Source organism: Oreochromis aureus, linkage group 4 (assembly GCF_013358895.1).
Source record: "Oreochromis aureus strain Israel breed Guangdong linkage group 4, ZZ_aureus, whole genome shotgun sequence".
Taxonomy (NCBI): Eukaryota; Metazoa; Chordata; class Actinopteri; order Cichliformes; family Cichlidae; genus Oreochromis; species Oreochromis aureus.
Genome location: NC_052945.1, coordinates 6,618,372 through 6,633,913, shown reverse-complemented (window position 1 = coordinate 6,633,913; position 15,542 = coordinate 6,618,372). Strand labels below are relative to the sequence as shown.

The following is a 15,542-nucleotide window of genomic DNA, read 5'->3' as shown; positions in this document are numbered from 1 at the left end:
AGAGGAAGCAGTGAAATCTGATGAGAACAGATGGTGACCTGAGTTGAGGAGGCTCCAGCTGGCTAACATGTGCCCTTATATGCTTTTCCAACTCCCATCTTTTTAGTGCTCTCCCTATAAGGCCAACTTTCTTCTGCTCCACTGTCCCTCACAGTGAAAAGCAGGTGAGTGTGTTCAAGAGGTGAAAATATAAAAAAACATCAGCAGAAAAAAATGCTTGAAATCTAACATTTTAAGGGATTACTCTCACATTCACTGGTCTCCTAATTGGAAGGTTTCTCTGTGTTTATTGCAAACATCCACTATACTATAACAATATATTCATGACAGAAGGAAAGTAAAGGAAGCAAGGTAATGAGGCCTCCGTAGCTCTCATCACTTCTGAAGCCATTAGCTGCTGGTTAAAAGTTATTGAGGGCAATAAAGGCACCAGGTTCAGGTTTGTTATTCTCAAAACAAGCTGGCTAGAGCCCATCAAATATTTGTAACTTCATGAGCCCATCAAATATTTGTAACTTCATGATCCGCTCAGGCACGAGGATGTGTATGTTAAGTTCTCAAACACATCAATGATCAACCTAGAATCACCAGTTAACCAAACAGGCATGCCTTTGAACTGTCTGATTTATGTGTACATTTTTGGAAAATTAAACACATTTCAACTGCCATGGTTAAAATTAAAAACATTACAGCTGCTAGCATGGCTGAAGACTCCTAGCCCTGTAACCCATCTGGAAGCATTAAAAAAAAAAAAAAAACAGTTCTTAACCTTTAACCATTAAGTCATTCTTATCTGCTTCCGTTTGAAATGACACTATAGAAATGTGACTGAACAACTGAAATGTGACCAGTTTTCTTCCCCTTTTTTCTAATGACGTCCTCTGTTTAAGTATGGCGCATAAAGTGTGGCCTTAAAACTGTTACAGTTGGGATCGATCCTAGCTCACCTCAGGCCCAAGGATGGGTATGCGGTGTTCCTTAGTCTATCACAACAGATAATCTTTATGTTCTTAAACATTAAACATCATTGGTCACCTTAAAATCATCAGTTAACCATAAAAGGCATGCCTACAGATTATTGGATTTATTAGTACACAGTGGGTTCGAACACCCAAGTTGAAGAAGAGGGCTATAACAGTGCTAACCACTTCAAAAGCATTTTTTAGTAAACTTGAGAAGCAGTTGTGCACTTAAAGGTAGACGTAATTGAGCGATGCAACATGCTAAAACAATTACAAAACAGAGCAGAAGATTTTCCAAAGTGTAGTCCGCAGTCCAGTTGAGATCCTTTGTAACAGTTAATGTAGCATGGTGAACACAAGAAGGAACAGTTTCTGTCATAATGCAGCATAAATGCCTCTTTTCTCTTTTCTATCAAACTACAAGTCATTGACCCAAATTACCCTCACTAATGGTTACCAACCAGCCAGCAAAAAATGGCAATGACTAAGATAAATATATGATGGTTTTCAATATTGTATAATATAAACTAATATTTGTTTCCAAAGTATAGTGAAATAGAAGCAAAAGGTAGCATAATTCTTATATTTATTTTATAAACAACATAAATATGGAACTGACTCCATGTTTATTTAAAGCAACATGTATTTATATCTATGTACATCAACTATCTCTTGTACAAACAATTGTTATAAAAATTGAGTACTGCTACACTGCTACTTCATCAGCAGACACCGTTCACACCTGTCAAGTGTGTTGTTGTGGAAACATCTGCATGAAGACTTTGTTCTCTCAAATATGCACCTGAAAACTAGAAGATGACTCCACAACTTTCATTGTGGTTGTATATTTTTATGCTTTATTGTTTACCTAAACATAACAGTGACATGAACCTGCCAAAATACTTCAGTCACATTTCCTTTAGTCCATTTTTACAGCTATTTATCTGACAGTAAACATTTAATAAACTCGTCATTTTAGTCTGTGGTGTGAGGTCATAATATATCACATAGCATAGTATTTTATATTGTTATTTTAGGCTTACATTTTACTGTAGTTAAAATTACACAGGGTATTATTATTGAAAATATTACAGGCAATGGGGAGTAACAAAGTAGAAATACTTTCAACTTTTACTCCCTACATTTTTACACAAATATCTGTACTTTTCACTCCTTACATTTTCAAAACAGACTCGGCCATTCAACATCAAACAGATTTAACACATGAAAGCCAGTCCTGTTCGTGTATTAATCTGGAGACTTCACATGAAAACAGATGAAAGATCAAAAAAACATGTGCGATAGTCAGAGATTAAAGTGGGCACAACAACAATAATACAGTCCCAATCAAAAGTTTAAGACCACTTAAAAAATGGCAAAAATTCATATTTTGCATGGTTGGATCTAAACAAGGTTCCAAGTAGAGCTTCAACATGCAACAAGAAGAAATGGGAGTGAGGCAAAACATTTTTTGAGCATGCAATTTATTGAAAACAACGCTTAAACTGAAACAGGCTGTTTTACAGCTGATCAAAAGTTTAGGAACACATGCCTTTAAAAGGGCACCGTGAACGTGGTCACCGCGATCCCCCAAATGGTGGCACACTTGACTGCGGTCAGAGGTTAGATTACATAAGGTGTAACAGACAAGAATTTCAAGTTAAGCTGATGATGCTTAGGTTCATTAATTGAATTCCACCTTCATACCAACTTAATTCAGTCTAGTATAAAGTTCATATAAACAGTATACTGTCAGTGTAGAGGATGGAAATTTACCAGTACACCTCAGAAACATCTGATGACATCTGGTTGAATTCAGTCATGTGCATCCACAAAAAGAAGCAGACCAGCTGATCACAGCCTGTACACTAAGAAAATCTACTGGAGCCCTCAATAGAAATTATTGGGAGTTGTGATTCTTTTCCCTACGCTGAGCCATTAGAACCAATTTTAGGGTTCCTCCATGTGATCGACCGAGCAGTGAAGGAAGCTCCGGCACAGGTTAAAGTCCAAAATAATTTTTTTTATTTTTTTATTTTTTTTATTTAACCCCAAAACAAAGTTGGTTAAATTACACACAAAAATCAAAATCTTGGGCCCATAAAAGAGGTCAAAGTAACAGAAATCTACTCAAAGTTGACAAACAATACTTATAACTCAAACAAACTGACCTACCTAGCGAGACAAAGGGGAAAGTTAAAATAGTGGCTGATCAGCCCACAAAAACACAGAAAGGGGTAAATCAGAATCAGAATACTTTATTGATCCCTAGGGGAAATTTTGTTGGTTACAGTGCTCCAGTACAAATAGTAACAAAAACAGACAATACAAGAAGTAAGAAATAGCACAATATATACATACATATAATTCACTTACTGATAAACATATCTGAATAAGAAAGAAAGAAAGAAAGACAGAAAGAAAGAAGAGCATGTGCAAAAAGGGTGTAGCTATTGCAGTATACAGTGTGTTAGGTGGATGAGTTGCACAGGGAGATGGCCACAGGAATGATTTCCTGTGTCATACAGTGGTGCTTTTTGGTAATCTCAGTCTCTCACTGAACGTGCTCCTGTGGCTAGCCAGCATGTCATGGAGTGGGTGGGAAGAATTGTCCAACATTGTCTTTATCTTGGACAACATCCGCCTCTCTGACACCACCTTAAGAAAGTCCAGCTCTATCCCCACAACACTGCTGGCCTTGCAGATCAGTTTATTGAGTCTGTTAGCATCAGCAACCCTCAGTCTGCTACCTCAGCATGCAACAGTTTAGAGGATTGCACTGGCCACAACAGACTCGTAGAAAATCCTGAGCATTGTCCGACAGACTGAAGGACCTCAGTCGTCGCAAAAAATAGAGATGACTCTGGCCCTTCCTGTAAAGTGCTGTGGTGTTTTTAGCCCAGTCTAGTTTATTGTCAGTGTATATTCCGAGGTATTTATAGTCATCCACAATGTCAACATTGACTATAAATACCTCGGAGTATACATTTTTGAGGCGACTGAGGTCCTTTAAGATCTGTCGGACAACACAGCCAGTTATTTATTATCCTATAAATTAAACCCTATATTTAAAGAAAGAAAAATGTGAATGTAGTTTTATGTATAAGCCTCGACACTAATATTTGGTGGATATTACCACTGTGTGGCTGTAACTGCAGCCACCACACTCCACCTGCTGAATCCCACTTTAACCCCTGACTGTACATATTTTCCTGTGTATAGGTAAAGTCCCCCTCTAAAATGCAGGCAACATAAAACAGAGCTATATTAAAATTTCCTTCTTTTTCTCTGCTCATGTTTGATTTAACTGGTTCAAGAGTTCAATTAGAAATTTAAAAAAATAGACTAAAGCAAAGTTTGAATTGCTATCTTCTATTATGTTATTGTATTTATATAGCACAAGGCTGACTTTCAGAGCCTGCACTTTTTCACTTTTACTTTTACTGGAGTACTTTTTAACACGGGTATCTGTACTTCTACTTAAGTACAGAATGCCTTGACTTACTTTACTTACTTTACTTTTTCAATGCTTAAGGTGTCAGGGGTGGGCAACTCCAGGCCTCGAGTGCCGGTCCTGCAGGTTTTAGATATCACCCTGGGTCAATACACCTGGATCAAATGATTAGTTCATTACCAGGCCTCTGGAAAACTTCAAGACATGTTGAGGAGGTAATTTAGCCATTTAAATCTGCAGCTTGGAAGTCGCTTACGCTATAGAGGCGGGGCAGACAGCTGGCAGTATAAAAAAAAGCTCCAGCTCTCCGCTGCAGAGTATAGGGTTTGCTCGTTAGCGCTGCACGATGTCGGAAAACCAGCGGGGTCTTGTGTATCTGATCACCGGTGGCTGTGGGTTTCTCGGCCAGCATTTACTGAGAATTCTCCTGGAAAAGGAGGACAGACTAGAAGAGATACGGGTGTTTGACAAACGCGTAGATCCGACCTTGAATGATCTCAGCACAGGTAAGACGAGCAGAAGCGCTTCGTGGCTGTTCGTGACTTACGTCACGCAATGCTGTTTCTATTTGTAATGCGGAACTTCGTTAGTTAATATACCGATTTAACGTTAAATCCTACACTGGCAAACAGACATACGCGCAGATATATTGTCGTAAATCACTCGAACTGTTTGTTTTATTCTGCAGCTTTTTCCTTTTCCTGGCAATTCTACAGAGAAAGTAAAACTGTCTTCATCACTTCGCTAAAACATTCCTGATAAGAATCATAGCTCAAACATTTAACGTGCCAGCTTTATGTCATCTTAATCAGCGTCTGTTTGAATGAAATGCCTCGAGCAGGTACAGCGTTGATATATAAGGGGAAAAAATGGCATACCCTGATGTTTGTGTCACAGATATGTATTTAATCACCTTGGCAACACAAAGAAGGCTGTGTTTTGAGCGCACCCTAATTTACCTGTCGTGTCTTGTTGTTGCACCTGCCGTGACTTACAGCACCTTTTCAATAATTTGAATGCCAGCCTGTTTGTTTACATAGACTCAGGAGTCATGACCAAAGATGGCTCGCATGCTATTTGTTTTTGTTCCCTGCTTCCTTGGAAACATTAATGAAATCATTTAGAAGTCAAGATATTTTTTGTTTCCTTGATTACTGGTCTGCTTACAGTAAAATACAGAAGTTAAGCAAGACAATATCCTCAAAGCTGTGACAAATGCCCCAATAAAAAAAAAGGTACTTCTAGACAGCAGTCAATATCTGACACTAGTGTCAGATATATTGCTGTGCTCAGTGTGGGATGCTGAGAGATGTTCTTACAGAGCTCTCAGTGGTCTTTTCTGAAAGGCTCATAGCCAGAGAAAAAAATATCCTTTACATGAACTAATGGAAATATAACACATAGTGATCCATCTAAGAATCAAAACCCATAAAACAGAGTTTGAATTTCAGCAGAATCTCTGAGTGAAAGTCCAGGTTCAGAGCTATCAGCATTTCAAGGACAAATGGTAGATAATTTATAGGTTCAAGGCCTTCATAATATTTTGCCATGTCAGCTCAACACTTGAGACTGATCTCTTATATTGTTTTAAACTCCTGTGGAATTCAAAAATAGGACATTAACACTTTGGATAAAATTGGACTTGCCTTGATGATTCGGAAAGATGCATATCACACCTGGAAATAACACTGCTATTATGAAATCAGGGCGGGCTGGGAAAAGAATGTTGTTTTTGAAGTTCCTTGGTAAACAAACTGGCTGCTCCTCAGTATATTTGTAACATCCTTGTGGAATTCTCAGGAAAATTCGGACATTTTTCAGGTTCTTTTGTTTTTTAACTTTGTGTTTTCATATTTTCTACCCAGAGCGGACAAGAGTGGTTGTCATTCAGGGAGATATCACGGATTATAAATCTGTGTTGGAGGCTTCCCATGGAGCAGATGTTGTCATCCACACAGCCAGCTTGGTTGATGTTTGGTACAAAGTCCCAGAGCCCCTCATCTACTCTGTCAACGTAACAGGTGAGGCTCGGAAAGATCAAAGTGATAACAAGGAAAGGGATGGGGTGGAAACATCAGTTGACGGTTAAACTTGAATAACATTTTACCACAGAAAGCTATTTAGAGGAAAACCTTGAATGGATTTACTTTGGATGACTTCCAAGGCTGAACTCTTCCCTTCAACCAAAAATGAAAAATAGTTGTAGTTCACATATTCACATTTCTGGTCTGAGGTGTGGTTTCCTCTTGCCTCAGTCAAGGACTCATTTTGTGTGTTCAAAGTGTTGATTTGTCTTAATGAAAGGATACTTTGTTTAAACACCAAAGGTCTCAGATTCTCTTAGAGTTTAACTCTAATTGGCTGATGCTGTTAGTGTGGAATTTATTGGTGAGTTTAAGTGTTACATGATGCTGAAACTGCTATTGGGAGAGGGTTTTCCTTTGCGCAGACGAGAAGCGAACTGCTGGGGAAACCCCTCTACTTTTCCCCCTCTACTTTTTTGGAACATGATGAGACTAGTGTCACTAGTCACTGACTGAAACTATGACTAAATAGGGTCTGTTGAATTCTACATTTAGGTCAAGGTTTAACAGATCATATGTCACTATAGAGCTCTATTTGCACATGAGAGCATCAGAGACGGACTCCAGATTTGTGTCAAGTGTCTCGGTTAAATAAAAACACCTTGTTCAAACCTGGAAAAGTTAGTGATTCATAAATGTATTAGATTACCAAAAGCCAAAAGCAGCTCCTCCTATCAGTCCAAAATAACAGTTAACCAATGAGTTTACTCTTGACTGGAAAACAATTTTAAATGGTTCCCAAAGGTAGCGTTTCTTCGGGTCTATGGAATTTAATGGGTTTATTTTACTACTGTTTCTAGGGGTTTTTTTGAGGGTGGGCAGGTTGTATTGTTTAAAATCTGTCTAAACATTCCTTCTGCTGTTTTATGTAGCAAAATGGCTCTCAAGAGATGGATTTTGGCTCAAACGCTGAATAAGTGTTTGCTATCATTAATCTCTATATAATATTTTTGGTATTTGGACATTTAAAACAGTAAGTTGGCATCATGTTAGACAAACTCAAAAATGACTAGATGCCCGTATTCAGCTAACTAAACCTTAAATCAAATGGTGTTTGGAAAACAGTGGAGCTCTGTGACAAAGATGAATAAGCTATTCAGCCTTCTATATACTCAAGAAGTATTTGTTTTCAGTGGACTTGTTGACCGAAATTGCCAGCCAGGAAATACTGCAGCTTATTTTTCTGAGTTCCCGAAATGCCTCTGGCGCTGACTTTTAAGTGACTAAAGAATTTTATTGACAGCAGCATGCCAGATGTGCTTCGATGAAGGAAAACAAAAACATTTAATCGATCTGAATCTAGAACCAGACTGAAGACACTGATCACAGTAATAAAGAAGGGATGAAAATGTTGCTGGCACCTGTTGCTGGTGAGGCTTTGCTTTTAATATCTGTACCCCAGAAACAATCGCTGCAGATTAAAGGCAGTTTTGTCTGTAGGCTCCCAAAAAGATCTCGTGCAGAGGTCAGCTTTTTTCCATCTGGATGTTAATTATTTGGATTGCTAAAGTGTATATGAACAAACCGCTACAGTTAAAGTTTTTTTTTTTCTGTAAAAATCTCTGTGATAAGATCCAATAGTTGCACCTGATTGTGTTTTACTCTGTCCGAGGAGGTTGTCCCATTTGACTTCATAGACTTGAAAAATATTTCAAGAATTTTAATATTTCCCCTGTGTTGGTGTCAAGGGGTTTTCTTCAACACATTCTTGGTAGTTCTTCCTCTAGTGTCTGGCTAAAATCTCTCTTCTTCTCATAACTGGTATAAATGTAAAATGCTAGTCTAACAGCACTGTATTGTAAACACTAATAGCCTGTGTATTTTAGCCTGTAGCTGTAATGTTTAACCTCCTTTCAGACAACATGCAACCATGTTGGCACCAAAGCTAGACAGCAGGCTAACAGAGCTTGCAGAGAGTAAACATTACTGCGTCAGGAAAAGCACAGATCAAACCAATTTGATTAGTGTTTTCTGTATTTAATTAGGTGTCCTATAAGTCATGCCAGTGAGCCACTACGCATAGACTGTGGAACTGGTTTACCTAAATTGTATCTTAAATTATGGTCCGTTCCTCTGTCTTATCGGTGTCCTGTTCTGTATTTTTGCCTTAAAGTGAGATTAGTTTTAACTGTGCTAGCAGCACAGCTGTAGGCATGACAGTGCTGGTAATTTCAGTTCATCACTTTTGCCAAGAATAGAGTATCACAACACATATTTAGCAAATTTACTGTTAGATTTTGTAGAGGTGTTTTTGGTTTGGCTTATTCAGTTTTTCTGTAGCGAGTGAAACCTCTTGCTCTGTTCTAGTGAAATATGGCATATATTCCTGGTAATCTACTACCACATTGGTGCTGATAAGCCTGTCACTCTTCAGAGAGTGGTATAGTAGTCAGTTCTCTGTGCAGCTGTGAATGGTATTTGTGAGCGCTGTGGGTTTCTTTTTTGTTGTTTTTGTTTTTGCTCAGATGGCAAATTAAACACATCACTTCTTCTTCTTCTCATCAGCACTTGAACAAATGTTAACTATGCAGCTTGTCAAGTGTTTACTCCCTAGATTTTTGTTTTTAACTTTCAGATACGTAAACAATAGCCAGAAAGATGCAGGAAAAACTAAAGACCCCACTTTACTTGTGCACTGTTTATAATGGAGGCCATGTTGTTTAGGAGCAGAAATATTCGTGGAGTTCTCTCAGATAAACGGAACACACATGGGTCCCATTTAAATTATTCACACGGATGTTTCATATAGTAATTTGAAGCAATCCATTAAAAAAAAATAGTAGATTTCTTCAAATCTCACTGACAGAATAAACTATCTGTGTCACAGTGTCCTTTGAGCTACAGTCTGATCTATCAACACAAAAGTGAGCAGACTTGCTAAAAACAATGTTTTCTTTTCCTCTTAGGAACAAAGAATGTCATCAAAGCCTGTGTGGAGTGCGGCATCGAGTGCCTCCTCTATACCAGCAGCATGGAAGTGGTCGGTCCCAACATCAATGGAGATCACTTTAAGAGGTGAAATTCAAAAAAACTACAACATTGTTAGTAGTTGTTTTTTATGCTGACTGAGCCAACATAGTAGACATTTAAACCCCATTTGAAGAAGTGCTTTAGTGCATGTAGTTCCTTTTCTGTAGTTGCTGTCTTGTAACCACTCTTATCTTAAAAGCAACATCATTAAACACATGACTTGTGAAAAAGAAGATATGATGGGGTGGAGACAAACGTCAATGACAAATGCAGTATTTAGTATTTTCTGTCTTACTCAACCGAGTGATCAAGGTAGTTTATTCTGATTGAAAGACATTAAATGGGAGCTACTGTCTGAGCTTTCCTTTGCCAGTGCTTTAATATTTTCCAGTCTGTTATGTCACGCAAGTGTTATGTAATGTTGCCGCAGTTATACAGCTTTTCAATCTGCAGCTTAAAGTTCAAACGGGTTTTGCCATCATCACTTGCTATGGCATGCTATTTACAGTTATGTCACTCAAGGTTGGTTATTACCAGAGGAATAGTTCTGAATTATTTAATAACAATTTTTAATTGTTATGTAATGTACATTTGCCAGGTTTTTTTGCCTGTCATGAGAGGAAAAAGGCAACACAATGGCATTTCTAAATATGGACTGTCTCTAGATATTTCTGTGTATTCATCATTTTCAGTGACATGTCCATACCTGTATAGCTCTGGAATATTTTGGGTAAGAATGAGCAGAAACCACAATCAAAACTGATGACAAATGGAAAGTTGACTCCTAAAGGCATGAGTCAGATCCAGGTGTATAGCTCACCGTCATATTGTTTGAGTATAGGAATAGGAGACACAGACAGACCATTTACTGGTATATGTGGGTTAGAGGGAACAGTTTTTGTGCTTTGGCTGAAAGCATTTCAAGGTAGGGTTTTTCCCATTGTCACCCATGACCGAAATGAAAAACCCTGGTGTGCAACGCTTGTATGCACTAAGGTTAAGGTGACAGTGCACAAGTGGGCATTCTTCAATGCACCGTTGGAAAGTCCACCCAGTTCCTGAGGTTTATGGTTAATCTATTCTGGCCAACCAGTACCAAGGGTTTAAAAAAAAGAAAGAAGTTTGCTCTACAGAAACTCTGAGCTAATATTTAGCATGTGCACCCTTTGCCCTCCAACCTGTACCAGGAAAATTCTGAGTGCTGCCTGCTAATCTCAGACTGGCTCCATGATCTTGAGATTAGGGCTTTACAGAGGCTGGACTTCTTGTTCTTTTTGTCTCTTTTGATGATTCTTTGGGCTGTTTGTGATGCTACAGAAGGATCTGGGACCAATCAGGCGCCTTCTTGGTGATGTGTGACGTAGAACATGTGCAAAGCTTTTTCACAGTACAATATGTTCTCAGATTGAGAGTTAGATGAAGATTCAAAAGAGAAATATGGTATCATCATTCCAAGTGGAAGCCCTCTTTTATCTACTGAGATCTTTCTACGTCAGCCCACACTCCAGCCATTGACAGATTAGTTTTCTGGTATTTCCTAGTAGAATTCATGTTACTATCATATCTGTTTTGAAAAGTCTTCTGCATTCTTTACCACTATTTCAATTCATGAACTTAACTGTGACAATCAAGTAAAAATGGATTTACAGTAACAAATGGATTTAAAGAATTCCACATAATGCCCTTGTCACGTGAGGAAGATCACGTCCAAACGTGCTGGACGTGCTGTCTGCCTTCCAGATGGTGTGCACTCTTTGCACGTACACAGGCACCTCAGCAGCTGTTGTAGTTGTGATGTTACCCTATAAGAATGAACCTTTGCCTTCTCTTGTTACAAAGATTTGTTCTAGTCAGACAGTAGATTTGGGGGGAAAAAAAGAGATAAGAACAAACTTTGAAAAACGTGCAAATAAACATGGATATCAGGTTTGTTCTTTCCTTCTTTGCCAAGGTTCATTTCAACGCTTCTGTTGAGTACGCCTTGTTTAAGCACATTCCTAACACACGGCAAGGTTAAGAAAATACTACGCGATTATCTTCTCCTGAGCACTTCTCTGAATGTTTGACTTTTTGTTTTTGTAGGGGCAATGAAGACACACCTTATACAGTGAAACACAGCATGGCCTACCCCAAGAGCAAGTCAGAGGCAGAGAAAATTGTGCTTGATGCTAATGGCACCAAGGTAAGATATATTTCACAAATTAATGGTGTGTGTACTTTGTGTAAAGAAAATTGGTAAACTGTTTGAACCACATCACAATGAAGCAGATTTAGTAAATGTACATTTGAACTGAACTATGATAATGCAGTGAAACCAGTAAAAGAGCTTAGTCTTCTAAAAAGGCTTAACCTTGATAAACTCTGACTGGGCAGTTCCATGCAGAGGCTCTAGATATGCAGATGTTTTTGTTTTTAGTCTCTTGCTGAGCTGGTTGGAGCCTTTAAAAAACAATCATAGTGGGGGTGTTTCTTGTGCAACTTTGCCACAGAATGTGAGAATTTCCCTTGTGGCTATGTGGTGGTGCAGTGGTGTAATTTCTGCTGTTTACAATTATATCTAAATCTTTTATTTTTATGTGCCTCTGGCCTGAAAACTAAGTTGTTTGTAATTCCTATCCAGGTTAAGGGTGGTAAGCGCTTATACACATGCTCGCTGAGGCCGACGGGGATCTATGGCGAGTGGCACCAGCTAATGAAGGACTTCTATAAGCAGGGTGTTCAAAGGGGAGGCTTGATTGTTGGAGGGATCCCGGACCATGTTGAACACGGTCGAGTTTATGCAGGTAAAATTACCACTTCTGTGACGTTTCCTATGTGGCACTGGAAACTTGGTTAAAGGTGCCTTCATTTTTAAAGCAGATGTAGCATGTAGAAGCACTTCCTCTGCACTCTGCAGGAAGTTTGAAGGTTTTTGCACCTAACGCAATTCATAACATTTGAATTTCAGATGATAATATTTTAAGAAACCCTGATGCTCTTGAACAACTTTTAATCAGTTTATAGTAAATTCAATACCAGATGGTCATTATCAGTGAACATGTATACATGCATCCCTATTCACACCACAAATCCTCTGATCTTCTAACAGAATATGATTGCGTTTATGATATTAATACATATTACAAATGCATTCATGTAAGGCATGCAGTATCAACCACAACTGGTTAGAAAGGATGCCACTTGGATGCAGATTAAACAACTAAAGTAGTATCTACAATTGATGTATTTTAAGTATTTGCACTCTTTACATCACCATAATTAAATCTGTTACTTATCCACTTGTTTGTCTACCTAGGCAATGTTGCCTGGATGCACCTCCTTGCAGCCCGAGCTTTGAGAGAGCGCCCGGAGAAAGTTGGAGGAGAAGCGTTCTACTGCTACGATGACTCGCCCTACAAAAGCTACGAAGATTTCAACTTGGTGTTGCTCTCTGAGTTTAACTTTCGAAAGGCCCGGATACCTACACTGGTGTTATGGTTTCTGGCCATGTTTAATGATTTGATGCACTGGCTACTAAAACCCATACACAACTACACACCGCTGCTGAACAGTTACACCTTGGCCGTTGTTAGCACCACCTTCACAGTGAGCACCGACAAAGCTGAGCGTTATTTCGATTACCGCCCCTTGTACAGCTGGGATGAATGTCTGGCCCGCACAAAGAAATGGATTGGCACATTTCCTTCAGAAAACCCCAAAGACTGTTGATCTGAGCTCAACCACAGCAACATTTATTAGAAGCTGCTACGTAGACAGACAGGATTGCAATACATAAATAATGCTTGTTGTCTATTGATGTTGTAGAGAAACGGGCAGTAGGGACAGTGTAAGAGCTTTTATATAGAGAATATAAACATGCATAGTTTTATAAAAGATGTCTCAATAATTCTCGTCGTAGTAGATTAAAGGGTGCTTTCATAGCATTTTGAAACGTTCATGTCAACATTCAAGCTTTAAAAATATATGCAGTACCACTGTGTGTGTTGTGGGGGCGACAACATACAATAAAGCAGTATTGTTCTTGGTCTTTCTAGAGTGTAGGTGTTTTCAGTTCTGCCAACATCCACAGAATGCCTTAATTCAAAGTTAAAATAAGAAATAGAAAAATGACACTGACACTTTTTTTTTTTTCATAAGCTTCATTATAAAATGATGACCACTGATTCCATCAGAACCATTAATTCATTTGTTAATGAACTAGCTCTAGATGGGGCAAACAGTGAAGACGACGTCATTATTACGTTGTTATTCTCTTCATTTCCGTGGTGTGTACTAATTTTAGATATGCATTTCACATTAAATATTATCAATATGCACAGTATTAATGGTGACAGTGTAAACTCAATTTACATGCATTTACTACTCAGGTTATTAATATTTCATTAATTTAGCAGAGTTTATAAAATGTTTTATTTTACTGTTTGAAGAAATGTTTGTTATTGTGAAACAATTAGAATGTTTAATTTTTTGTCATTATAAATAAAGATTTATTTAATCCTTTCTACAAGGCCTCTCATGTTGTGCTTTGCATCAGGGCGGCACCCTGATCTCATTGCATATCATCAGTCTTTGGTTGCATAACAAATCTCATACACATCACATCCCTGGAAACCACTTGCATAACTTTAAATCATTGTTTTTGTTTCAGTATGCATATTTGCCCTCACCATATCCCCATGGTTACATTGTATTCTCCGCCTTTTGGTTTCTATGTATCCAAGTGTTTACCCATTGCGGTAGGGTAGAGAGAATCACTCCTTGAAGTCTTGTGGAAATTTGTCGTCACGCTATACTAGAACCAGCTGGATTTGAACTTGTATGACTCAGAAAAAGGGAGTTCCTTTAGAGAGTTTGCTAAACAGTGTTCCTGTAGCCCTGGGTGTCCCCCATTTTGAGGTTTTGCATAGCAATCTCCAAAACACTACCATGCATGGTGCTAGGAAATACAAAGCAAAGACTAACAGTTTCCAAACAAACTCATAAATCCTTTTTCACAAACAAAACCAAAAGATGTGGGAATAAGGGTGTGAAAAATTACGTTTTTTTTCCCCAGCAGATTTTAATATGGTCTGATACAAAGGCTAGGCTTTCTTATAAAATGTTTCTCTCTGATGTAAGCATGTCTGTGGGAATACAGCAAAATATCTGCATGAGTTTAATTGATGTGTTTTGGTGGTTCACCACAACTGGAGTCTCTAGGTGTGTCAAACCTGTTTGAGTTTGAGCCAACCAGGAGCCATATTATAACAAAAGGGGTGAACCAGTAAAACATTACTGTATAACATAACGACCTATGTGAAAACAAACACCTATATCTTTTATGAGAAGTGAAGAGACATTCTGAACATTTTTACATTTACAAAAACATGAACAGCCTGAGATGTCCTAAAGTTTAATTTCAACTCTCTGTCTCAGAGTCTGATGTCATAACAATCGACTGATCACATTGATTCTATAAAGAAAAACTTTACATGGATAGTTTTTGGAAGAAAATATTATTATGCATCTTTGTGATTGAAACACCATTGTTGTAATGCTGGCATCACATCATTACTCCAGGAATAGCAGATGACAAAAATAATACAAATTAAAAAAAATTTACGATCTTTTAGCAGGAAAGCCACTCTGTGGACCTGTGGCAGGTGGGGGACCTGTTCCAGGAAGCAGGAACTATAGAGACAAAGAGAAAACATAGACCTCCACCTCTGTAACTGTTGAGACTCTGTGGACAGTAAGGGTCAGCCAGCTTCCTTGCACTGCAACATTTATTGAAGGTTACTGTAGCAATCATTGTTTAAATAAAAGACATCTGTTCTTTGTTTTGCAATCAGTCACACTGATGGAAAAATTTTGTGTTACAGATGGAACCTTGGCTATGATGTGGCTATTTGGGTAAGGAACAGAAATGAAACAGAAATGATTTTTAAGACTCTAAGACTAAACTAAATAGGTGTTTTAAAAGCAGTCAGACTGTCTGAATGTAATCTGATTACATTTAATGTTTGTCTTTGTTCAAAGATAGAGATTTACTTATGAATTATGTCAAACAGCATTTGAAAGGTACAGTGTCTG

At 38.2% G+C, this 15,542-nt stretch overlaps 1 protein-coding gene across 1 annotated transcript; it reads left to right on the top strand.

The window, feature by feature from the left end:
• The first annotated feature begins 4,683 nt into the window (after nt 1-4,683).
• hsd3b7 (hydroxy-delta-5-steroid dehydrogenase, 3 beta- and steroid delta-isomerase) lies at nt 4,684-13,608 on the top strand. The gene is made up of 6 exons (XM_031750613.2): nt 4,684-4,922; nt 6,282-6,437; nt 9,407-9,515; nt 11,553-11,652; nt 12,091-12,253; nt 12,766-13,608. Exons 1-6 carry the CDS (start codon nt 4,763-4,765, stop codon nt 13,176-13,178), a joined length of 1,101 nt encoding a protein of 366 aa, XP_031606473.1. The 5' UTR covers nt 4,684-4,762; the 3' UTR covers nt 13,179-13,608.
• The last annotated feature ends 1,934 nt before the right edge of the window (nt 13,609-15,542 follow it).

Excerpts from the sequence above, each read along its gene's own strand:
- hsd3b7 (XM_031750613.2), top strand. The coding sequence starts at position 4,763 with ATGTCGGAAAACCAGCGGGGTCTTGTGTATCTGATCACCGGTGGCTGT. Across the intron at positions 6,438-9,406 it reads CTACTCTGTCAACGTAACAG|GAACAAAGAATGTCATCAAA; the intron begins GTGAGGCTCGGA and ends TTTTCCTCTTAG. Across the intron at positions 12,254-12,765 it reads ACACGGTCGAGTTTATGCAG|GCAATGTTGCCTGGATGCAC; the intron begins GTAAAATTACCA and ends TTGTCTACCTAG.